Source organism: Orcinus orca, chromosome 15 (genome assembly GCF_937001465.1).
Source record: "Orcinus orca chromosome 15, mOrcOrc1.1, whole genome shotgun sequence".
Taxonomy (NCBI): Eukaryota; Metazoa; Chordata; class Mammalia; order Artiodactyla; family Delphinidae; genus Orcinus; species Orcinus orca.
Window position 1 is genome coordinate 61,720,766 of NC_064573.1, and position 25,212 is coordinate 61,745,977.

Sequence of the window (25,212 nt, forward strand, 5' to 3'; positions counted from 1 at the left end):
AAAGCTAGTAAATTTACTTTAAAAAATCCAAACAAACTTTCTGATACTAGGTACACATGTATGCTTTGTATTCTATAATCCCACAGAAAATGTGTGGAGGCATACACAGCAACAATCATATTCTTTAGGCAGGGAGATTAGATTGTGGGGTGAATGGGGACTTTTAACTTTTTCCTTTGTATGTTCCTGTACTGTAAGACATTTCTTACAGTAAGCCTAATAATTATGTAATAATTATGTAATTTTAAGAAATGGTCAAGAGGAGAAGACACATCACAGACTGGGAGAAAATATTTGCGAAAAACAACAACAAAAAACTTCTGATAAAGGACTGTTATCCAATATATACAAAGAACGCTTAAAACACAACAGTAAGAAAATAAAACCACCTGATTTAAAAATGTGCCAAAGACCTTAACAGATACCAAAGAAGATATACAGATGGCAAATAAGCATATAAAAAGATGTTCTATATCATGACATGAGGGAGATGAAAATTAAAACAAACAACTATGAGATACCACTACATGTCTCTTAGAATGGCCAAAATCTGGAACACTGATAACACCAAATGCTGGTGAGGAACTCTCATTCATTGCTGGTGGGAATGTAAAATGATTCAGCCACTATGGAAGACAGTCTGGAGGGTTTTTACAAAACTAAACATATACTTGCCATATGAGGAGGCTATCATGGTCCTTGGTATCTACCCAAAGGAGTTGAAAATTTATCTCCACACAAAAACCTGCAAATGGATGTTTGTATCAGCTTTATTCTTAATTGCCAGAACTTGGAAGCAAACAATGGGTCCTTCAGACGTTGAATGGATAAACTTTGATACATCCAGTCAATGGAACATTAATCAGGGTGAAAAAGAAATGAGCTATCAAGCCGTGAAAAGACATGGAAGAACTTTAAACGCATATTACTCAGTGAAAGTCACCAATCTGAAAAGGTTACATACTGTATGATTCCAACTATATAGCACATTCTGGAAAAGGCAAAACTATGGAGACAGTGAAAAGATCAGTGTTTGCCCAAGACTGAGGGATGGGGGTAGGGGAGGATGACTAGGTGGAGCACAGAGGATTTTTAGAGCAGTGAACCCATTCCGTACAACCCTACCACGGTGAATACATGTCCCTATGCATTTGTCAAAATGCACGGAATGTACAACACTGAGAGCAAACCCCAAGGTAAACTATGGACTTTGGGTGATAGTAATATGCTATGTAACAAATGTACGACTGCGCTGCTAATACTGAGTGGGGAGGGTAGTTGCCTATATGAGACCTCTATGTATTTTCTGATCAGCTTTTGCAATGAACTTAAAATTTCTCTAAAAAATTGAAGTCTCTTAAAAAAAAAAATCCCTCCTATTCAACCTCTCACCCGGATAATCTCTGGCAACAACCGCTGTGTTTACTGTCTCTAAACTTCACTTATACAAAGTTTTTTAAGGTTTGGAGCTTTTATAAATCTATCAAACCTTCACAGATAGTGAGTACTTTCTCTGGAAATGAGTGTCTTTGACCTCAGAGCAGTTACAGTAGTTCTTAGTTATCATACCTGCAGCTCACAGGTTTGGGAGTTTGCCTCTGAAAGTACCAATAAAATCTTACTTTTAGTGGGGGGCGCAGGGGGGAAGGCAAGTGAAGGAACTAACAGCAAGGCTAAGCCATTTCCGCACCTCCCGGGGTTGGTGTGGGGGGCGGGAAACGGCCGGGCCCACCCGCTACGTCTGGGAGCCTGCGCTCCGGCCGCCCGGAACAGCCCCGGACACACGCCCCGTCCGCACTGCCCACTCTCCGCGCCCACTCCCGCCCGGCCCGGCCCGTCTCCCGGGGACACACGCCCAAACACGGACGAGACTGACTCAGGGCCGAGGCCCGCAGACGACAGTCTTAACCTTCGCATTCTCCCCAATTTCCACACTTGGTCAGAGAGTCCTCTAACTCTCCTCAGGGTACAGGCAGCGCCGCATCCAAGAGACTGACCGGCGTCCCAAGAAGTCCAGTAGCCACGGCCGCGCGGGGTATGACGGGGCGGGGGCGGGGTCCCGCAGGGTATGATGGGCCGGGGGGCGGGGCGCGGCGCAGCCGGGGCGCGCGAGCGGCCCGCGGGAAGCACAGCGGTTCGCGCCTCGGAGCCAGGTCCGGGTGGGCTGTGGTCCGCGCGCCGCCGCGCCGTCCTGTTGGAGGAGGGAGGGGCTGGCGCAGCCATGTTCGTGGCGCGCAGCATCGCGGCGGACCACAAAGATCTCATCCACGATGTGTCTTTCGACTTCCACGGACGGCGGATGGCCACCTGCTCCAGTGACCAGAGCGTCAAGGTGCGCGCGGGGCCGAGCCCGGAAGGAGGCGGGAGCGTGCGCGGCCCGCTGTCCGAGCGGAGGGGCGCGTGGAGAGTGGACTCTTCCCGACTTGAGGCGCGCTGCGGACATGAGGTCCGGAGCCCAGGCCGATTGGCGGGCGCCCTCCTCCTAGTTATTGTGGAGTCAACGCCGCCTGGGCCGCCTCCGCGCGGCTGCGGGGGCGTGCGTGCGTCGCGGGGGCGTGCGTGCGTCATGGCGGCGTCCGCGCTCCTGTCGCGGGGAGGCCGAACGCGCGGGGCAGGTCGACTCGCCAGGGCCGCCCGGCTGGGACCCAGGCGCCATGGCATTGCTCCTCGTTGGTCAGGCTGGGACCCGGGTCGCGGGGGCGCCGGCACAGTGGGTGGGGTGAGCCGGCCCCCGCGCACCGCGGCCCCTCCATCCGGAGCGGGGTCCCGGGACCTCTCCCCGCCGTCCGCCCGCTCCTCACAGAAGTGCCGGGGCGGGGGGGAGCCGCACGGCCGGTCTGCTCCGTACACGACGTCCTCGCGGGCGGGTCGGAATCCACTTCCCGGGCTGCAAGTGTTGCGAGGCCCAGGTTTTCTCACCCACCCCTCCGCCCGCCCCGCCGTGGGAGTGTCGCAATAATTAGCGTCCGTTAACTGAGTGGGTTTCCTTATCCGAGTAGAACTCAGCCTCCAAGTCACTAGGACCTAGTGGGTCGTCCAGTACGGAGCTTTTGTCTGTCGTGGTGTTGCAGTGAAAATCTTCGTTAACCCAGCTTTTTATGTTTTCTGGATGATTTCCTTAGGCTCATTACAGTAGAGAAATTAGTGAATATTTTAAAAGTTTTTGAGAGTAATTGGCAAATTAGCTTTTTGCAGGTTTGTACTATGTTACAATACTGCTGGTGAAGAGTATCAGTGTGATAGTTGTCCGTGTCGGGCATTATCATTGCAGTTTTTTTTCTTTAATTATTTTTTATTGTGGTAAGGTACACGTAACAGAATTTATTACCTTAACCATTTTTAAGCGTACAGCTCAGGAGTATTAAGTATGTTCATATCTTTGCCTCCATCTCCAGAACCTTCTCATTTCTTACTGTCTCCGTTAAACATAACTAGCCGGTCCCTCCGGCCCCCGCCCCTGGCAGCCACCCTTGTACTTTCTGTCTCTGAATGTGGCTATTGTAGCGGCCTCATTTAAGTGGGATCTTACAGGATTTGTCTTTTTTGTGACTGGCTGATTTCACTTAGGATAATGTTTTGAAGTTCATACATGTAGCATATGTCATAATTTCCTTTGTGAAAAAGGGAATGTTTAAACTTAAAAACTTTTTTAAAAGGCTAAAAATATATATTGCATATACCGCATTTTACTTATCACTCATCTGTCAGTGAAGTTGGGTTTCTTCTACATTTTAGTTGTGAATAATGCTGGTATAAATGTGGGTGAACAAATATCTCCTTGAGGCCCTGCTTTCAACTCTTTGGGGTGCAGACCCAGAAGTGGAATTGCTGGATCACATGGCAATTCTATTTTTATTCGAAGTTTTTTGAGGAGCCACCATACTGTTTATCATTACACTTTTTTAACACAGGTTAAAATGTCTTATTGTAATCTGTATTTTTTGTTGGTAGTAATGTTGAATGTTTTTGTTTGTTATATATACAATTGATCCTCATTATTTGCAAATATTGTATTTGTGAATTTGCTTATTCTTTAAAATTTATTTGTAACCCCAAAATCAATGCTTATGGTTGTTTGTTGACATGAGCTGGGTGGCAAAAAATATTATAGAGTTGTCGGATGTGCATTCCCAGCTGAGGTTGGACAGGTGACACTCTGCCTTATGATTCAGGCTTTCATAATGTAAACAAGCATCCTTCTCATTGTCTATTTAGTGTCACATTTTTCACATTTTTGTTCTTTTTTTGGTGATTTCCACTGTCTGAAGTGGTCCCCAAGTGTAGTGCTGCATAGAGTTCCCACAAGCAAGAAGGCTGTGATGTGCCCAATGGAGAAAGTGTGTGTTAGGGAAGCTTCATTCAGACGTGAGTTATGCTACTGTTGGCAGTGAGTTCAGTGTTATTGAATCAATAATGTATACCAAATACGGTGTTTTTAAACATACACACATAAAACAAGGTTATGTATCGATTGGTTGACAAATATATTGTGACCAGATGCTCCTGTGAATCTCACCTATCAGTATTTTCCTCAGGAGGAGTGGTTTGGTATTCGCCAATTTACTGCTTACAGTGACATTCTAGGACATAACTAGGACATAATGGCTATAAGTAACCAGACTTGACTGTAACTGATATTGTCTCCATTAACTAGTAGAGCAAAGGTTCCTTGACCCCAGTGCTCAGCACAGTGCCTGATGTATCCAAGTTTCTCAATAAATATTTTGTTGAATGAGTGAATGTTTACTTACTGATTGTTTTCTTTTGTGAATTTATGTTCCCCTCCTTTGCCCTCATAGTGACTAATGTTTATGTTTTTCATATTAATTTGTAGGAATTCTTGGTATAAAATATCTTTTTTCTTACAGGTCTGGGATAAAAGTGAAAGTGGGGATTGGCATTGCACTGCTAGCTGGAAGGTTAGTATTTATTTTTACAGTGATTTGAAAGAATTGAAACATTTACTATTTAGTAGCATTAGTGACTTGCTGTTCAGCTTTGAGAGAATTGTAAAATTTATATCTTTTACTTACATTTTTTTCACTATTAAAGTAACAAATACACTTCAGAATATTTAAGAATAAGAAATTTGAAATTCTGTATCATTCTAACCTAATTATTTTTTGCATCTCAGTATTTCTTACCTTTTTCCTTTATATATTTTTTAATAGTTGTGATGTTTTGTACATAGTTTTATTTCTTGTATTTTAGAAGTAATAGCTTTACCCAGGTACATTTTTATGTATCTTGAGAATCATCAATTTTAAATGTACAGTTCAACGAGTATTAGTAAATTTACACGGTTATGCAACCATAACCATAATCTAATTTTAGAACACTTCAATCAACCCTGAAGTTTCCCTTGTGCCTTTTGGGGTCAATCCTCGTTCCCTCGTACTCCCCAAGTAACCACTGAACTATTTGTATAGTTTTACTTTTTCTAGACATTTCATATAAATGGAATTCTACAGTATGTAGTTCTTTGTTTCTGCCTACTTTCCTTAGCATGTTTTTGAGGTTCATTGATGTTGTGGCATGTGTCAGTGGTTCGATCCTTTGTAATGCTGAGTAGTATTCCCTTGTATAGATGAAGCCACATTTTATTTATTCATTCACTATTTGATGGACAATTTGATTGTTTTTAGTTTTTGGCACTTATGAATAATGCTGTTATGAACATGCCATACAAGTCTTTTTGTGGACAAACGTTTTCAATTCTCTTAGATATGTAGGAATAGAATTGCTGGGCTGTGTATGTTTTAACTTTCTTGAAAACTGCCAGACTCTTTTCCAGAGTGCCTGCACCATTTTATATTCCACCATCAATGTATGAGGGTTCCAGTCTGTCTTTTTGATTATAGCCATCTTAGTGGGTGTGAAGTGGTGTCTCACTGGGTTTCAATTTGTATGCCCTTAATGATTAATTATGTTGATAGTGTTCTCATGTGCGTATTTGCCATTCATTTATCTTCTTTGGTGAAGTGTCTATTCAAATCTTTTGTCCTCTCCCCTTTTTTTAAATTGAGGTGAGAGTCACACAACGTAAAATTAGCCATTTCAAGTAAACAAATAAATGTGAATGCATTTATTACATTCACAATGTTGTACAATTACTACCTCTGTCTAGTTCCAAAACTTATTTTTATCACTCCAAAAGGAGACTCGTATTTCTTGCTTTTTAGTTTAACAGCATGTTTCATAAGTACTTTGGTTTGTTTTTAAACATAACTATAGCAACAAAACAAATATAACAACAAATATACCCTATTTTGTTTAGCTGATGGATATTTAAGTTGTTTCCTTTTTATTGTGATGAACACCTTTGTGCAATCCTTATTCTTTAGTTAGATTGTGCTTTACTGGGAATCTAACATTTAGCAGAATCTCAGTGCCCTAGTGCATCTTTTACTTAATAGCCTATAAAAATAAGAAAGGTGAAATGAAAAAGACTGGACAGAACAAAGGATAAAAAATAAGGGTGCAGGGGCTTCCCTGGTGGTTGGGAGTCTGCCTGCCAATGCAGGGGACGCGGGTTCGTGCCCCGGTCCGGGAGGGTCCCACGTGCCGCGGAGTGTCTGGGCCCATGAGCCGTGGCCGCTGGGCCGGTGCATCTGGAGCCTGTGCTCCGCGGCGGGAGAGGCCACAATGGTGAGAGGCCCACGTACCGCAAAAAAAATAAAATAAGGGTGCAGGGACTTCCCTGGTGGTCCAGTGGTTAAGACTCTGTGCTTCCACTGCAGGGGGCATGGGTTAATCCCTGGTCGGGGAACAAAGATCCTGCATGCCGCATGGCACGGCCAAAAAAAAAAGGGGGGCGGTGCAAAGTTTACCATTGGATGATGACACTGTTACCATGTAGAAATTATTGGATTATGAAAGTGTTCTGAGATTATTGAGTATAAAAGTGTTAGATTGAAACGGATTTTGTAAGCATCATTGGTGGACTGGTGCTTGTTGTCATACATTATTTTTACTGGAAAGCACAAATGAATTCTGTTGATGTGAAATGCTTTAAGACTTTTCTGCCTTTTTTTTGGTCAACAAAAAGTTGGATAATAGAAATTTGAACTAATTTGACATTTTTCATCTATAAAGATAATGCTATTGAACTTTAAATTATTTCCTCAGAATACAAGGATTTGGACTTCTCTATATTTGTTCTCATTGCCTCTTTTCCTAGAATAGTCCATTGTCTAGCCAGACATCAGAATCATTTAAGCATTTTGTTGCTATGGTTTCTTATACTGTCAGGCTTTTGGAGCATATTTTATTTATTTATTTATTTTGCGGTACGCAGGCCTCTCACTGTTGTGGCCTCTCCCGTTGCGGAGCACAGGCTCCGGGACGCACAGGCTCAGCGGCTATGGCGTACGGGCCCAGCCACTCCGCAGCATGTGGGATCTTCCTGGACCGGGGCACAAACCCGTGTCCCCTGCATCGGCAGGCGGACTTTCAACCACTGCACCACCAGGGAAGCCCTGAAGCATATAATTTTGATTACTCTTATTTATCAGGTGGATGTTTCCTATAGAGGAAATTTGCAAGTAAAAAAAAAACAGTGGACTGATAGAATCTCTGTTTAAAAGCTTTGTTAGGCTAAACTCTGAACCAAGTCTCCAACTATCATTAGCACGGAAAGAGGTCAACTTTATCCAGATGGATTTTTCTTTATTAGTAAAATGTTAGAAGAATTTGACTCTAGAAGGGCTGCAATCTTAAGTACAGAGTATCTTCTAAACGTTAAAAGTGCTAGAATTGAACTTTTTTTTGGCTGCACTGCACAGCATGCAGGCTCTTAGTTCCCCGGCCAGGGAGCAAACCCATGCCCCCTGAAGTGGAAGAGTGGAGTCCTAACCACTGGACCACCAGGGAATTCCCTAGAATTTAGCTTTTTAAATGTTAAATTGAATAGCTTTCTCCTTTTGTTGAAGTAAAAATACCTGTATTCTGTTTCTTCAAGTGACTAAACTCAGCTTTTTTCATTTTTTGCTTTTTTAATTCCTCAGACACATAGTGGATCTGTGTGGCGTGTGACATGGGCCCATCCTGAATTTGGACAGGTTTTGGCTTCCTGTTCTTTTGACCGAACAGCTGCTGTCTGGGAAGAAATAGTAGGAGAATCAAATGATAAACTGCGTGGACAGAGCCATTGGGTGAGACATTTGTTAGTGGTGGGTTGGTGGGTGGGGAACATGAGCACCCGAGGAGCAGTGGTCTTTCCAAGAACACTTCGGGGTGGTAAGATTTTCAGTCCCACCCACCCTGACCTCCAGGGAGGAGAGAGGCGCTGGGGATTGATGTAGTCACCAATGGCCAATGAGGTAGTCATTCACGCCTGTGTAATGATGTCTCCATAAAACCCCTATAGCAGCTGTCCTCAACCTTTTTGGCACCAGGGACCCGTTTCGTGGAAGATGGTTTTTCCACGGGGAGGGCAAAGGGGGATGGTTTCGGGATGATTCAAGCACGTTACATTTGTTGTGCACTTTATTTCTATTACTATTACATTTGTAATAATAAAATAATGAAATAATTATACAACTCAGCATAATGCTGACAGGAGGCGGAGCTCAGGTGGTAATGTGAGCAACGGAGAGCGGTTGTAAATACAGACGAAACTTCACTCGCTTGCCTGCTGCTCACCTCCTGCTGTGCGCCCCGGTTCCTAACAGGCCACAGACCGGGACTGGTCCATGGCCCAGGGGTTGGGGACCCCTTCCCTAGAGGACAGGGTTCGGAGGCTTCTGGACTGGTGAACACCTGGAGATTTGGGGAGAGTGGTGCCTGGAGGGGGCGTGGAAGCTCCACACCTGTCCCCAGCCTTGGGTACCTATCCCCAGCCTGTGCGTCTCTTCCATGTGACTGTCCCTGAGTTACACCAGTCAGTCAGAAGCACAGATAACAACCTGGGTTTTCGACTGGCATCTGAAGAAGGGTGGTCTTGTGGGACTGAACTCTGAGCTCGTGGAATCTGACGCTATCTCCGGGTAGTTAGTGTCAAAATTGAGTTGAATTCTCCTTGGACACCCTGCTGGTGTCAGAATTATGTGGGGAACAGCCTCTACCCCCCACCCCCACCGGAATTGGAATTGTTACCAGAAACTTTTACTTCTTTAGGGAAATGTCTCTTCAAGTCCTTTGCCCATTTTTTTTGTTGTTGAGTTGTAGGTAGGGGTTCTTTAAGTATTCTGGATATTAATTCCTTAAGAGATATATGATTTCCAAATATTTCCTCCCATTCTGTGATTTGCCTTTTCACTCTCTTGATAGTGTCCGTAGGTGCACAAAATTTTCATGAAGTCCAGTTTATTTTTTTCTTTTGTTTCCTTGTGTTTCTGGTATCATAAATCATAGACAAATTCATTGTAATGGAGACTTTTCCCCAAAGTTTTCTTTTAAGAGTGTTGTAATTTTAGTTCTCATGTTTAGGTCTTTGATTCATATTGAGTTAAAGTTTGTACACGGTATAAGGTAAGTATCTAACTTCATTCTTTTACATGTCAATATCCAGTTTTCTAACACCTTTTATTGAAAAGATTGCCTTTTCCCCTTTGAATGATTTTGACATCCTTGTTGAAAATCAAGTGACCATATATGGAGAGTTTATTTCTGGACTCTATTCCATTGGTGTCTGTCTAGTCTTAGGCCATAACAAATTGTTTTAATTACTGTAGGTTTGTAGCTTGCATACTATTCATATTGTTTGACATTTTTTTTTCAAATGATGGGAGGGGTTGGCCTCATTGCCTTTGCACCGGGGCCTTCCTCAGGCAAACAGTTGCTTAAGGGCAGGGGAGCAGAGACATTTCTTGAATAGAAAGGATTTTTCTAGCAGTCAGTCTGAGATGGATCAGTTAGCATCCTATAGGTTGGGTTTAGGAGTGGTGGCATAGAAAGGATTTTTCTTCGAACTTAATTATTTGTCTTTAGTTAAATCCACTGTCATTAATACACTTAATATTTCAGCATTCGTGTTATTAATTATTCAGTGGTGTTTTTAGACAAAAGTTTGCAAAGATGCTTTGCTATCTTTGAAGTTTGATATTCTTTTGATATTCAGACACCTTAAGATGTATTTTAGTAATCATAGACAGTAAACTCTTGATTTCTAAATTTTATTGACATTTTCAGTCAAAAATCATCTCATCTAGGTGCCAGACAGTAACTGGTACATGCTATGCTGGGATTCTCTAATTACCAGAATGCCAGCTTCGTACCATTCGCTTGGTCTCTACTACATGCCTTCTTTTAAAAGTGGATGGTAGCGGTCTGAGTAGGACTAACACTTACATTTGATGGAAGAAGTTTCACACCTTCCATTCTGCTGTTAAAGAATCTTAATTCTTTTACTTTGCGGCCTGCTTTGTATGACAAAACTGCTCATGAAAATTCTAACATTTTCTGGTTTACTGACCTATCTGCTTAAGAAGAGAGTACTTAACCTAATTTAATAAAGTTAGACTTCGTAAGGCCTTCTTTCTTCTGCCATAGAGGGAGTAATTGATTATAGGTCACTGGTTTGTTACTGATTGCTAGCTGTGTATGTGGTACTTTGTTAAGTGCTTTGGAGGAAATTGAGGCCCACACAGGTTTTGAATACCTTATTCAAGGTTATATACCTAGTAAGTGGCAGAGGAGTTCTGTGTGATTTCAGAGCCTGTGTTCCTTCCACTCTGCCATCCTTTTTTTTTGTATTTAATTTATTTATTTTAAGATGTAATTTATTTTTTTTAAATTTTTGGCTGTGTTGGGTCTTTGTTGCTGCACGAGGGCTTTCTCTAGTTGTGGCGAGCAGGGCTACTCTTCCTTGTGGTGTGCAGGCTTAGTTGCTCCGCGGCATGTGGGATCTTCCCAGACTAGGGATCGAACCCGTATCCCCTGCATTGGCAGGTGTGTTCTTATCCACTGCGCCACCAGGGAAGTCCCTGTATTTAATTTAAATTGTTAATTTTTTTTCAGGTCAAGAGGACAACACTAGTGGACAGCAGAACATCTGTTACCGACGTGAAATTTGCTCCTAAGCATATGGGTCTTATGTTAGCAACCTGCTCAGCAGATGGTATAGTCAGAATCTACGAGGCACCAGACGTCATGAATCTCAGCCAGTGGTCTCTGCAACATGAGATCTCATGCAAGCTAAGCTGTAGTTGTATTTCTTGGAACCCTTCAAGGTATGCTTACACAGCAATCCTCTGGTGATATAAGCCTAGTAATTATTACACTTAGCATCAGATGGTTTATTTTTTTGAAAATGCTTTTCTTAAGTAGTCTTGTTCATTATTTTTTAAAATGTATATTATGTAGAATAAAAATTCTCCTTTCTCCACCCTGTCATGTGTCTTATACCCCTATTTCTACTCCACAGAAGAAGCCAACCACTGTAAATATTCTGGTGCGCCTTCTGGACTTTTTCCATGTATATAAAATAAATATTTAATAACAAATATTTAATTTGTGTGTTTATAAACACACAAATATATGCAAATACAGGTATATGCTATCATGTACAAGTGGACACAAAACACACAGACATGTTTAGACATAACATTTTCCTTTCATGCAATTTGCCTTTTTCACTTACAGATACATCATGGGCATTTTCCCATGTGTTAGTATAACTAGTTCTTCCTTACTCCTTTAACTGCTGTATAGAGTATGATTCTAAGACTGTATCATAGTTTATTTTTATTAAACTTTTTAAAATTAAAAGAGTAATGAGTCACCTGATAAAAAAATTCAAATAATCTAGAAGAGTACAAAATGAGAGGTAAAAGTTCCCTTACTCCCTAAAAACAAATGCTGTTAGTAGTTTTGTTTTTAGATTTTAATTCTGGTAGTCACTATTTTATTTTTAAATGATTTATTTATACCTTTGGTTCTTGCTGTGTTATCTTTAGACAGTATTTATACTCATTCTGTGAAAGATGACTTCAGCACATTTACAAAGCTTTCCACTTGTGAAGGTATGACAAGGTATTTTATTTGTGGAAGTGTTAATAGTTGTTTAGTTGTATTGGTAATTATCTTAATTTTAAATATTTATTTCTCTAGTGATTTATCAATTTTTAGACTATATATTGACTCACCTCTCTTTTAAAAAAGGGGAAATCAGCTTTTTTTTGCTTCTACCACACATTCACCCTCCCATTTCCTAATATTTTGTTATATTGCTTATACAGTGACAAGATTTACAATGTTTGTATTTATGTTTTGTAAACATTTAATAATATTAAGTTATATGTGTTAAGTACACATATAAGTACTTTATCTTTTGACTACAAGTTGATTCTAAATATTAAGTAGCAACCAAATTTATAAGACTAGATTATGTAAATATTCATTACAGACATAAATGTAATCTGTTTCATGAAAACTTTCGTTCACACAGAATAATATGGCATTAACTCCTGATGGGTGCTCTTTTCTCTTTACTGATTCCTTTACTTTTGGGTTATACTTGGCTGTCACAATTTTCGTATCACGAGTTGCCTTTGGATTTTTTGTTTTCATTTTGGTCACATACCTCTTAAAGTAACTTTTTTTCCTATATGGGATGGATGGCAAGCTTTCTGAATTCTGGCATACCCAGAAATGTCTTAATTTTTCTCCATGCTTAATTATAGTTTGACTAGTTTTAGAACTTCGGCCAAGTTCCAAATGTAAGAATTTCAAATTACTATTCTTGAATCTTTTAAACTTTAGGTGGTGAGATGTCTGAGGTCAGTCTGATACTGGATCTTTTGTAGGAAGACTAGTCTTTCTGGAAGATTTTAGGATTTTGCATTACTACTTTGAGTTGCAAGTATATTCTCTGAGTTTGTGGTTTGTCATTTTGACACTATCATGACTTTTGATAGTCTGCAGAAAGTTCTGAATTTTAATATAGCCACACTTAACAGTCTTTCTATATTTGTTATAGTACTTTTTGTTTTTTTATTTGAAAAATTCCCCACCTTGATGTTGTCAAGTGTATTTTGAAAGGTTTTTGGTTTTGCCTTTCACACTTGGGTCATTAAAACTCCTGGAATTGCTTTGTATGGTTTAAGGTAGTAGAATTCTAAAATTTATATACCAGGATGTTTCCAGGTGTTTTTTCTTTTAAAACATTTTTCTGTTAGGGAAGATTTCAAATATACTAAAAGTATATAATAGGCAGAGCCTCAAATATCCATCACCCAGCTACAGTAATTCAAAGCTACTCTTGTTTAATCTGTATATGCCTCCCCACCTTCACAAACAAAACAAAACAAAAAAAACTGGATTATTTTTAAGTAAATCCAGACATATACTATTAGATGTTGGTCTATTTTGAATTCATCCTGCTTGATGCTTAGTGGTCCCTTTTAAGGTGAAGGTCCTTGTCTCAGATTGGGGATATTTTAGGATTCTTTGATAATTTATCCTTCTGTTTTCTCGATTCTGTCCTTCTGGAATTCATCTTTGATTATTCTTGGATTTACTCTCTATTTCTTTAAAATTGTTTGGAGATTTACTACTCTGTCTTCCAGATCTCCAACTTGTTCTTCAGGTGTACATTTTATACCATCCAGTGATGTTGGGGGTTGGGGGGAGTGGCAATCATTTTTAATTGTTAAGAAGTCTTTCTTTTTCTCTGATAACTCCTTTTTTATGCCTGTCAGTTTTTGTTACATGGATACAACATTTCTCTGAGGATCCTAATTAAAATTTTTATGTTTTTTGATTTACAGTCAAGTCTCCTTTTTTGCAGTAGTTATGTTCTATCAAGTTGCTGCAACACTGAATTAGCTAATATTGAGCCACCCCTCCCAGGGGAAATACAGGATTAGGTGCTACCAGCCTCTGATCACATTTTTGTTAACTGATCAGTACTTAACCTTGTTTTATGTGTCTTTCTGTCTAAAGCCACCTTATTTAGCATATATTCATTAACATTGAACTCAGCCAACAACACTAACTCACACCTGAATGCAGCTTTTATCTAACACAGGTATTTTCTCCATAAGGAACATCATGAACTTCTTGCTAAACTTAGGAACACAAGGCAGCACGTCAGCACTGCTCTTGGGGGCCATTTTTTTTTTTGCGGTACACGGGCCTCTCACCGCTGTGGCCTCTCCAGTTGCGGAGCACAGGCTCCAGACGCGCAGGCCCAGCGGCCACGGCCCGTGGGCCCAGCTGTTCCACGGCACGTGGGATCCCCCCAGACCGGGGCATGAACCTGTGCCCCCTGCATCGGCAGGCGGACTCCCAACCACTGCGCCAGCAGGGAAGCTTGGGGGTCATTTTAAACAGTGAAATCATCAACACAAAGAACAAAAATGCAGAAAACATGATGGTAAATAGAGTGCAAAGCAGGCACTGGTTTTTCAGCATAAAGCTGAAACAGGAAGGCCCATGAATGCCCCAAGTATTGGATTTTTGGTTTTGCAAATAAATTTTAGCAAGTAGGTCAGTTTACAAATGTAGAATCTGCATATGATGTGGACTGTAGGCTGTTTTATATTTTCTCAAAGATCTATTTCCTCAAAGAACTGTTTGTATGCCTTGGTCTTTAACTGTCACACTCCTTCTTTTTCTCAAGTGCATGTTAGTCTTTGCTCATGTATTTGTGAACAGGAGACTGTGATGGCTGCTAGAGAGAACTGGTGTTGGTATTTTTCTCCTGTTAGATGCTGTTTTCTTAACAGCTCATTCTCTTACTTAGGGTGTTGGCTGAGTTTTGACTAAGTAGGTGGAGTGGTTTGGCAGGGTTTCCTTGTAGGGCGACCAAGAGGGAGCTGGCAGGTGGGCATTACCCCCAAATTGCCAAAGTCAGGAGGTTTTGACTTGGGGGATAGAGCACTTTAATGTATTTTCTTCTTTCTTGTCCCTCTCCCTGCCGGCTTTGCAGTGCTACTTTATTTCAAGTTCATATCTCTCCTCATAAGTTCTAATCATCTCACTAGGATCCTTCTCAGATTTTATTTAGCCTAGAGCAGAGTCAGCTGCCAGCCATGGGGGTCTTCTGATTGCAGATTATTAAATGAATCAATTCATGATTGCCCCATTACTCATTACTATTGGTTGATTGATTGATTCGTTATTTACTTATTGGTTAGAGGTTGGAGCTGCTAGAATTTCCTCCTTAATGATAGTTGTTGAGCTCTTTTTCCCTTAGCATTTTAACTGTCTGATCTCCTTTTGCTTCCTGGAATCCTCCAGATTTCATGATTTCTGATGGCACATTCTGATTTCTGCACTGTTACAGTGTTATTTTTTCATCATTTCCATGGAGGCGTAGGAAGGAGATGCAGGTGATCAGTCTCCTGTATTCAGTCAGAGTTGGATGGTTTTGCTCACTGTTTAATTATGAGTCATATTTGGAAAATGGTTTAAATGTGATCATCTTATTTATGGATATACAAATGAGATAATCCTTAATTCAGGTTGTTATCTGGATGTTTCACAATTAAATTTTTAGAATATTTTAAAAATTTATATTTTCAGTAATTTTAGAATATATTACTATAAATGTACTTGTCCTTGATCAAATAAATACATTTGTGGAACATTGAAAAAAGAAATTTTGTGAGATATAGAAATTACTATAATTTACATCCCTTTGAATAGCCAAGAATTATAATAAGTAACTTGTAATTTTATTTTATTACTATAGGACTTTGTAGTTTACCTGGTATTTTTCTTTTTTTTTTTTTTAATTAAAAAAAATGTTTGTTTATTTGTGGCCGTGTCAGGTCTTAGTTGCAGCACTTGGGCTTCTCTCTAATTGTGGCGTGCAGGCTCCAGAGCACGTGGGCTAGTTGCCCCAAGGCATGTGGGATCTTAGTTCCCCAACCAGGGATCGAACCTGTGTCCCCTGCATTGGAAGGTGGATTCTTAACCACTGGACCGCCAGGGAAGTCCCTACCTGGTTTTTTCCTTATATTAGGTGATGTCGTTATCAGATGCTTTAGTAATAAACACCTAAACGTTTTTTTTTAATTATCGCATTTTGTTTTCAGCTTTATGAAATTGGCAGATCACAATATCAAGATCAAAGGTTAAACAGTACCTCTATGTCATGTTCATAGAGGTATTACTTAATCTGGATGGGGGAGGCAAAGGAAATCAATATCTAGGACATTAGACATAGAAATGAAAAAAAAAGATTCAACCTAGAGTCAACGTCAGTGGAGTTCACTCTCTTATTGCTTATCTTTTGCCTTTGTCAAAACGCAGTTGACCACAAATGAGTCTGGAGACTAGAGAATGACAGGCATGCCTTCCTGAGGGTGGTCTTTTTCTACTTTTCCTTCTCCGTCGGGGTGGGGTTCTTTTTGTACGAAGCATGTAAAAATCTTTTTGCCATGAATTTGGTCACCGTAAAATTACTTTTCATTCTATAGTTAATGACCAGATCTTTTAGAAAGAAAAATTCTAACGCCTCTTAAGTGTCTTTAACAAAAAAATCTATTGACTGCTTGAAGCCTTTTGTTTTGGGAAAAGGACTACTTTCTAAGCCATAAGAAAATGTGGTTAAAAACAAGGTGAAAGCCCAGTGTCCTCAGTCCCCAGGCTGAGAACTCAGGGGTACCCCTCCTGGGTGTGTGGTGCCGGGCGTGGCAGGGGTCTAGTCCGCAGTGACACGCTGACTGGTGGGTTGCATGGCTGCTGAACGCATTTTTAATTCTCTGAACTAAATGTGCATTAACTTTATAATTATGTAAAATATCTTTTACTTTTTCTTTCTAGCTCTCGTGCTCATTCCCCCATGATCGCTGTAGGAAGTGATGACAGCAGCCCAAACGCAATGGCCAAGGTTCAGATTTTCGAATATAATGAAAACACCAGGTCAGTACTGCTTTGATTAAGTTATTGTTCTGAATTGCATTTAATTTTTTAAAATGTTATTTCTTTATTCATTAACTCAGTTACGCATTATTTGTCACATATTTACTGATTTCCTATGATACGCTAAGTTCTCTGCTCTGGTAATATAAAATTGAGTGGTGTAGAGGAAAAGGTAATTGATCTCCCAGTATGTACCGTCATGAAGGGAAAACAAACAAACAAAAAAAAGGTGAAAAATGGTGATGAATTTTATAAACTGGGAGAATCAGGATGTTCAGAGATTATGCCTAGGGGGAGGGGGCCAGGAAGATTCATTCAAAAGGAGACCCATAGGGCTTCCCTGGTGGCACAGTAGTTGAGAGTCCGCCTGCTGATGCAGGGGACATGGGTTCGTGCCCCGGTCCGGGAGGATCCCACATGCCGTGGAGCGGCTGAGCCCATGAACCATGGCCGCCGAGCCTGCGTGTCTGGAGCCTGTGCTCCGCAACAGGAGAGGCCACAACAGTGAGAGGCCCGCGTATCGCAAAAAAAAAAAAAAAAAAAAAAAAAAAAAAAATGGAGACCCATAGAATGAGTAGAAATTAGCCAGACAAAGAGGGCAAAACATTCCAGATGGAGAAAACTGCATGTGTTGAGAGAGAGCCAATATATTTTCGCTGTGTTTGGAACATAATAGGTAAAAGGGAGTGTGATGAGAAATCTGGAAGGCTTATACCTGCAAGACCTACTGTTCAACGTTTAATTTTTATCTTAAGGGTAATGTGAAGCCATTGAAAGACTTCTCAGTTGGAGAATAACAGGATCAGATGGTAGTTTAACACTCCCGAGGTGTGGAAATAGACTTTGTTGTAGCTTCCTTTATCATCACTTAAAAAACTCAATTCTTGCTGTTGTCAGCTTAACTTTTTTCTTTACACTCAAATTTTAGGGAATTCAGGTACCCTTTTTCTTAAAAAAGATGTTAATGGCTAACAAATCAAGATCTCATTCTAATTAAGTTTTAGTTACTCTGTTTTAAGCTAAACTTAAAAAAAAAATTAAAGGAAGAAACCTGGGAGGTTATATTACATTCCTAGGGCTGTCAAAGCAAATTACTACAAACTGGTGGCTTAAAAGAGATGTTTCTTTTCAGAGTTCTGGAGGCCAGAAATCTGAAATCAACGTGTTGTCAGGGCTGTGCTGCTTTCAGACTCTTTCCTTGTCTCTTCCAGCTTCTGGAGGCTCCAGGAGTTCCGTGGCTGAGCTGCATCACTCCAATCTCTGCCTGTCTCTTCACATGGCTTCTTCTCTAATGTCTGTTTCTCTCTCATCCTGAGATCCTTAATTGTATCTGCAAAGGCCCTTTCCGATAGGTCACATTCACAGTTTCTGGGGATTGGGGCTGGACATATTATATATTGCAGAGATAAACGCTACTTCATTGTGAGCAAGATGGAGAAAATGGAGATACCTAGACATGTGGATTTTTAAAATTTTCATTTCTGATAATTCTAACGTAAATTGTTTTTTCATTTAGGAAATATGCAAAAGCTGAAACCCTCCTGACAGTCACGGATCCTGTCCACGATATTGCCTTTGCTCCAAACTTGGGACGGTCTTTCCACATTCTTGCCATAGCAACCAAAGACGTGAGAATTTTTACATTAAAGCCTGTGAGGTGAGTTTTTGAAACAATTACTAATTTGAAAGTTCTCTTACCTCTTGCTTATTTTCATTTGTGGAGGAGAGTGTAGAGGCAACAGTGATCTGAAGAATGGATTCTTTTTTTTTGGCGGTTCGCGGGCCTCTCACTGCTGTGGCCTCTCCCGTTGCGGAGCACAGGCTCCAGACGCGCAGGCTCAGCGGCCATGGCTCACGGGCCCAGCCGCTCCGCGGTATGTGGGATCTTCCCGGACCGGGGCACGAACCCATGTTCCCTGCATCGGCAGGCGGACTCTGAACCACTGCGCCACCAGGGAAGCCCAAGAGAGGAGATTTATGTTTTCTTAGTTGTGTTTTATTTAGGCAGATACTAAAATGAATTGGATCCTCTGAATATAATTGCACTCTATAAATGTTTGAAGGAATGAGAGGTGGCAGTCTACTTAGGGAAAATTAAATTAGAACTGAGACATTCTTGTGAATAATCTATTTAGCTTTAACTTTGGAATTGTGAGTTTCTGTTCTTTTTCTTTTCTTTTTTCCTTCTTCTCTCCTATTCTTCCCTTCCTACTACTTTTTCTTTTGAAATTAATCATTGTCATCTCTTTTATTCCTCAACTTTTTGGGGGGAATAAAATCCTCTTTAGTCACTTAATATCTTTTATGTGGTAGGATCATGCCAGGTACTGGGGAATCAAGTGAAAGTGACATGGCCCATCTCTCAGTAAGCTATGGAGGTTGGGGGGCAGGTATGGATATGACATTGATATGGCGTGTATGTGAGACCATTTGTATTTTTTAATTTAGAACGGTGAGTGTGTGTGTGTGTGTGTGTGTGTACACTCAGAATTCCTCAGGAAAATTTTTTTATTAACAGGAAAGAACTTACTTCCTCTGGTGGGCCAACAAAATTTGAAATCCATATAGTGGCTCAGTTTGATAATCATAATTCTCAGGTCTGGCGAGTGAGTTGGAATATAACAGGGACAGTGCTGGCATCTTCAGGAGATGATGGCTGTGTCAGGTTGTGGAAAGGTAAGATTTCATTGGAGGAATTGTTGCTTTATGATGCTACTTTAGAATTTTCACTTAGAAATGTAAACTCTGAAGTATTTTGAAAAAAATTATCTTTCTACAGTTACTTTTAAATTAATGTGTCATATTGTGTTGAATCTTTATTATTCTACCTAGTTCATAGCAGTAATTGACTAATTGAATTGTTTACGTTTCCATGTGGAACAAAGTAAAACTAACTGTAACAGAATATACACTACCTCCAAAGATACCATTTGCTATGTGTGTAACTTGTGGGACTTCTCTACAAACCCAGGATATAGTCATCTCTTATTTGATTAAACAATTGCTTTAGCCAACAAGCCCTTAAGAGAAGAAAAATCCAGTATCTTCCCCACTTCTTCTCTACAGCTCCCAAAAGTTAGAGAATCTTGAGGCCACTGATTCTAAAAGTTTCTTACAAATGCCAAGCAGAGGAAGTGGTCTGGACGGTCGACACAGACTGTGGGTGCTGTGGCGTGGTCTGCACTTCTCCACGGATGTTTATCCACTGGCTCTGTGTACCACTCTAGTCGGTGGCGTCCCATCTTTAGGATTCGAAGTTACAGCTTCGTTCATTTCCCCTGAGGAGTTACTGTTCCCAAACTGCAGTTTGGCTGAGTCTCCTGTGGTCAGCTTTAGGCTGTGGTAGAACCAGCCCAGGTGTCCCTTTCCTCAGGGTCTTTGCTGCCCCGTCCTGCCTAACTTGGATTTCCTGAGCTCAGTGTCTGCAGTGACCAGTTTTGCATCCAAACAATTAGGCCAAGTTGGATAAGCCACTCAAACCCCAGAGGTTCTGTTACCTACATCCATGAGGACTTGACTTGTACTCGCTGAACTGAGAAGGTGACTCCGTTACCCACACATCAGAACTGAAATTCATTATAATGAAGACAGAATTTTATTTTGATATTAACTTAATGTAATAATGTGGTAGCTTAGAGAATTGTCTCTGTTAATATTTATCTAGTAAGGAAAGGAAATGGGTGGTGAGAGCTTTGTTTTTAAATTAGTATTTCTTTAAAAACTTCAAAAAATAATTGTTAAAATTGAGATATATGTGTTTCATTTAAAAAAATGTCTTTACCATTTATCCTGAGAGATATGTAGCCTGTAGGTCTCTTTTATTTCTTTAATTGTAGATTTGTGCCCTGGAACATAGGTATTAGTCATGTTAATGAGTTTGACCATTTTCCTTTCAGCTAATTATATGGACAACTGGAAGTGTACTGGTATTCTGAAAGGTAATGGGAGCCCTGTCAATGGGAGCTCTCAGCAGGGAAACTCAAATCCTTCTCTAGGTTCAAATATACCAAATCTTCAGAATTCATTAAATGGATCTTCTGCTGGCAGGTAGGCTGTTTTGTGAGAAAACTAGAAATTATCTTCTTTTTAAATCATTCTGGTAGCCATACTGAAGGTGTGTTATTTCATGGATTTTAAGATTGAATCAAGAAATTCACACGTAACTGTGGCACTAGAAGAGAAGGAGGCACTTTGGTAGCTCTGTATTTGGCTTATTACTTGGTCATAATATTTACAGGTAGGTTCTGAGGCCGTTAAACAAACTCAATTATATGCTGAAATTTAGTGGTCTTCCAGAAACATATATAACTTTGAAGTAATGAGATGAAGAGGAAGTTTGGGACAGTACTGAGGATCGTAGTCCCAGATGAGCATTAGTGTTGCTAGTGCTGGTAGGGTGGCCTTTGAGTCAGGTTAAGCTGAAATTTTAAATAAAACACACAAACTAAAGCTTTGTAAAAGTGAGTAAATTAAATGTTTTTTGTGTGTGTGTTTAAAATTTTCATGGAGATTGTAAGAGGATATGGTAAATTCTGAGTTCTTGATTTTTAGAATTTTTAGTATATTTTAGATTCTCAAAGAATGTTTAATGTTATCTAAAGAGTTGTCCTTTTGTTTTCATATTCAAATTTCAATTTGTAAGGTAAAATTATTTTAATATGCCTTTGTGAATAATTTGGAATACTATTTAGGAAACTTCAAAGCACAGCCTTAACAAACTGTCACGTGGTTGTCCTGTTGTCAACTTAAATGAAAGAAGAGAATTGTATTTTAAATTTCCTCAACTATTTTTTTTTTTTTGCGATATGCGGGCCTCTCACTGTGGTGGCCTTTCCCGTTGCGGAGCACAGGCTCCGGACGCACAGGCTCAGCGGCCATGGCTCACGGGCCCAGCTGCTCCGCGGCATGTGGGATCTTCCCGGACCGGGGCATGAACCCGTGTCCCCTGCATCAGCAGGCGGACTCTCAACCACTGCGCCACCAGGGAAGCCCTCCTCAACTATTTTTGTATTGTTATATTTTTATAAAGGAGTCCTGCTTTTTGATTTTTAAGTATTTGCATGAAAACAACTTCAGGTCACCATAGAAGATATCAGATTATAAAGATTATTCCATGAAGCAAAGATACTAGTGTTAATTTTTTTAAAAAAAATCTGGTTTTTGGTTGCTGCCTGTACTGCACATTTTCTTTTGTAAAGAGCTTTGAAGTTTTGATGTGTTCTTATTGTGCCAATAACCATGTGTGTTAGATCTGTGATGCATTTTCCCTTCTCCATTTGTATTATGTCCTTTAACAGAAAGCACAGCTGAGTACCAGCTAACTGGAGTAACTTTGCTGTTTTGCTGCTTGTTGCATGCACACAGGAATGGGAAGCAAGCTCCTTTTCCCCTTCCCCAGCGCCGTTTGACCTCTCCCAAGATACACCAACAGCCTGCTTACTACTAAACGCAGTCCAAAAGGCCTTTAAAAATACAGTGTATATCATTTTTTTTTGTGCTAGCCAGTTTATTGACATTATTTGAAACTTTTGAAATATAAATGGAGAGGCTTTTTGTTGAGACATTGTCACCAAAACAATTTTTTGAAATGTTTCTGAAATGAACATGGGTTTTAAAATTAAAGGATTGTTACCATCCTCATTGCTAGTTGGGAGGAGGGAAAATATCACTCTATTCCATCTGGAGACTATATATAGACTTATGTCTTTTATTTTCTAAAACAGTAAGCTAAAATGAATTTTTATAATTTTAATTTGAAGATTGAATATTTTTCATAAAGATTGTTTTGAGTGCTAATTTGTTTACCTTTTGTAGAATTGGTTTATACATGATATTATTCAGTACAACTCTGTTATTTCTTTGTAATGTTTAAAAAGTATTAGTGAAGGAGTGAGAGAAGTAGTAGTGAAAGTAACTTGACTGTACAGTTTGTAGCCGAACAACATTTGGTATTGCTTCATTTATAATTTAGAAGTAAAATGAAAACATCTTTGTAAGTTTTCAGTTCATATTCACTAAAGAGATAAATGTTTCTAATATGTGCTTGTATATTTTTATGGTGTGATTTCATGGCTTAAGGTTTCCTTCAAGTCAAAATTTGGAAACATAGTATAAGAAGCAGATAAAACTCTGCTAAAATTGTGCATGCATGTTAACCTCCACATTCCATGTCCCAGGATTTTCTTAATTTTGTTGGCTGCTTCATTTAGTTCATATCCTCTGATAACAAAGCTATAAATCTTTTTTTGAGAAAATGCTAAAGTATTACGGGTAAGTTTTAAAATGGCAGAAGAATAACAATAGGACATATTTTTGAGCCCTTTTACTTATCAAAATTTTGTACTAGTCTTTTTGCAGAAAAACATCTAAGTACATTCAAAGATTGTGTTTCTTCAAAAGTATGTTGCAATAGCTGGCCATACTATGTGAAAGTCTATCTGAATTGGTCCTCAGTATCATGTATGCACTAAAAAATGTGCTGCTGCTACAAGTGAAGTGTTGCTTAAAGAAAAAGCTTATTTGATTTGTAAATTACAGGAGAGCATCAATATGTTTCTGAGAGACTAGAAAATGTTTTAAATTATAAAATTAATGTCTTTTTTGTAACATTCATACTGATAATTTTTTTTAACATTTTAAGTTTAACAGATTGTATTTCTTTTTTCAAGTTTCTATACTTGCTTAAATGAGCCTGATTTGAGTAAGGGTCTTGATTTTGCTATTATGTTCCGTTAGTTTTGGCATGAATATAGTAAAGCTTTTTTTTCTAGCATGTGTTTTTTCCTCTTTGGTTCTCTTTGTATTTACTACTTTTCTCTTTTTCTTCTGTTTTTTCTTTTTTTTTTTTCTGTTGTTTTTGTTTTGTTTTGGTGTTTTGTTCCTGTCTTCATTGTTTCAGGTATTTCTTTCCCCCTCTGGATTCCCCACGGGCTGGATCGAGATGGTCCAGTTATGCCCAGCTCCTTCCTCCTCCTCCTCCTCCTCCTCCTCTGATAGAGCACTCTTGCGATGCTGACACTGCCAGCCTCCAGTATCCTCACCCTCGCAGACGATCTCTCTCTCGGCCTCTTAATCCCTTACCTGAGAATGAAGGGGTTTAAAAAACACTGATTTAACACTTAAAGGCCTTATTCAAGTGCTTGTAAATGCTTTCATTCCTGGCTTTTTGTTTTTCTTCATTTTCTTTCAGAAGATTTTTCTAATTTAGGGTCTGTCTTGCATGTATTACAACCAGAACATGGTGTTTGGAACCTAAATGTGTTTGTGCTTCTGCATCAAAGGAATATTTGCTTCATTGGTTGATAACCTTTGATGAAATATGAGATGTGTACACATAACATTAACTGTGAGAGTTACACACAATAGCTGACTTCAAAGTGCCTGTTCTGTACATTTTATTTTGAACTGTTATGGCGTTAAGTTTCTTATGGTTTGTCATACTGGTTAATGTGAAAGCATATCGTTATAGAGTTAACTTTGCCTTTGAGACATGATAAAAATGTTTTTGATTTTTACAGGCTAATGTTGCAACTGACTAGTTTGTAAAATAAATCATTCCTGTGTATAAAGCAGCAAAACATATTATGGACTGTTTGGTCTTTTTTTTTTTTTCTTTTAAAGGAAACTGCCTTTCACTACTTGGAATTATTGTTTAAAGCTTTTGTAATTATTCTCCAAGTAGATTATTTAATAAAATATATTTTTAAAGATATGAATCTGTTGCCATATAAAAATAGAATGTAGTTTATTTGATGGTTGGTAAAGCTTATTTATATCTCCTTAAAATATCATATTGCTAAAAAAAGATCCAAACAATCAGAAATTAGGGGATGATCATGGCATTTATTTAGAAGGTAGAAAGTATGCAGACTAACATCTAGAATCAACAAATGTCTACTTGACATTTGAACTGCTATTTGAACAGCATTTCGTGTGTCTATCAGCTGATCACACAGATGGTATAGTCGTTATAAATATATATTATAACTTATAATCTAATTTTCAAAGACACTCTCCTATCAATAGACACTTTCCTGTCAAACCCCTAGAGCTTCTTAACATGCAAAGGATAAAGAGCTTATAAAGTATATTGTATTTTAATTTAAGGCAAGGTCTTCCTTCTGTTAAAGGACTTGTTTTAGACCGGTAGACTAGTCGAGTTTCAAAGCAAGAGGTCTCACTTTAAGTCTGGATCTAGCTCAGAATTAAGAATTCAGGTCTTTTAGATTTCAATCATTATCAAGGTACGTGGGGTAGGATGGGGTAATGAATTGAGACAGGCCCTCCCATTTAGTGAACATTGGGCATCTTCTATATGCAAGATACTGTGCTAAACACTTTGGGATATGTAAAAAAAAAAAACAGAAAGGTAGTCGGCACACATTCATTCTAGTGGGAGAA

General features: G+C 39.5%; 1 protein-coding gene across 2 annotated transcripts; it reads left to right on the forward strand.

Moving 5' to 3' along the window:
* The first annotated feature begins 2,085 nt into the window (after positions 1-2,085).
* On the forward strand, positions 2,086-24,393 carry SEH1L (SEH1 like nucleoporin). 2 transcript variants are annotated; one of them, XM_004275976.3, is made up of 9 exons: positions 2,086-2,332; positions 4,869-4,919; positions 8,007-8,153; positions 10,960-11,171; positions 16,714-16,812; positions 18,329-18,469; positions 19,331-19,488; positions 20,709-20,859; positions 22,110-24,393. In XM_004275976.3, exons 1-9 carry the CDS (start codon positions 2,222-2,224, stop codon positions 22,120-22,122), a joined length of 1,083 nt encoding a protein of 360 aa, XP_004276024.1. In that variant the 5' UTR covers positions 2,086-2,221; the 3' UTR covers positions 22,123-24,393. The 2 variants fall into 2 exon arrangements, with proteins under 2 accessions (XP_004276024.1, XP_004276023.1); XM_004275975.3 differs by having other exon boundaries at positions 23,711-24,393.
* The last annotated feature ends 819 nt before the right edge of the window (positions 24,394-25,212 follow it).

What these genes read in the sequence shown, in the direction of transcription:
- SEH1L (XM_004275975.3), top strand. Translation starts at nt 2,222, where the DNA reads ATGTTCGTGGCGCGCAGCATCGCGGCGGACCACAAAGATCTCATCCAC. An exon ending in ATTTCTTGGAACCCTTCAAG is followed by an intron (nt 11,172 to 16,713) that starts GTATGCTTACAC and finishes TTTTCTTTCTAG; the next exon opens with CTCTCGTGCTCATTCCCCCA. An exon ending in TTTACATTAAAGCCTGTGAG is followed by an intron (nt 18,470 to 19,330) that starts GTGAGTTTTTGA and finishes TTTTATTAACAG; the next exon opens with GAAAGAACTTACTTCCTCTG.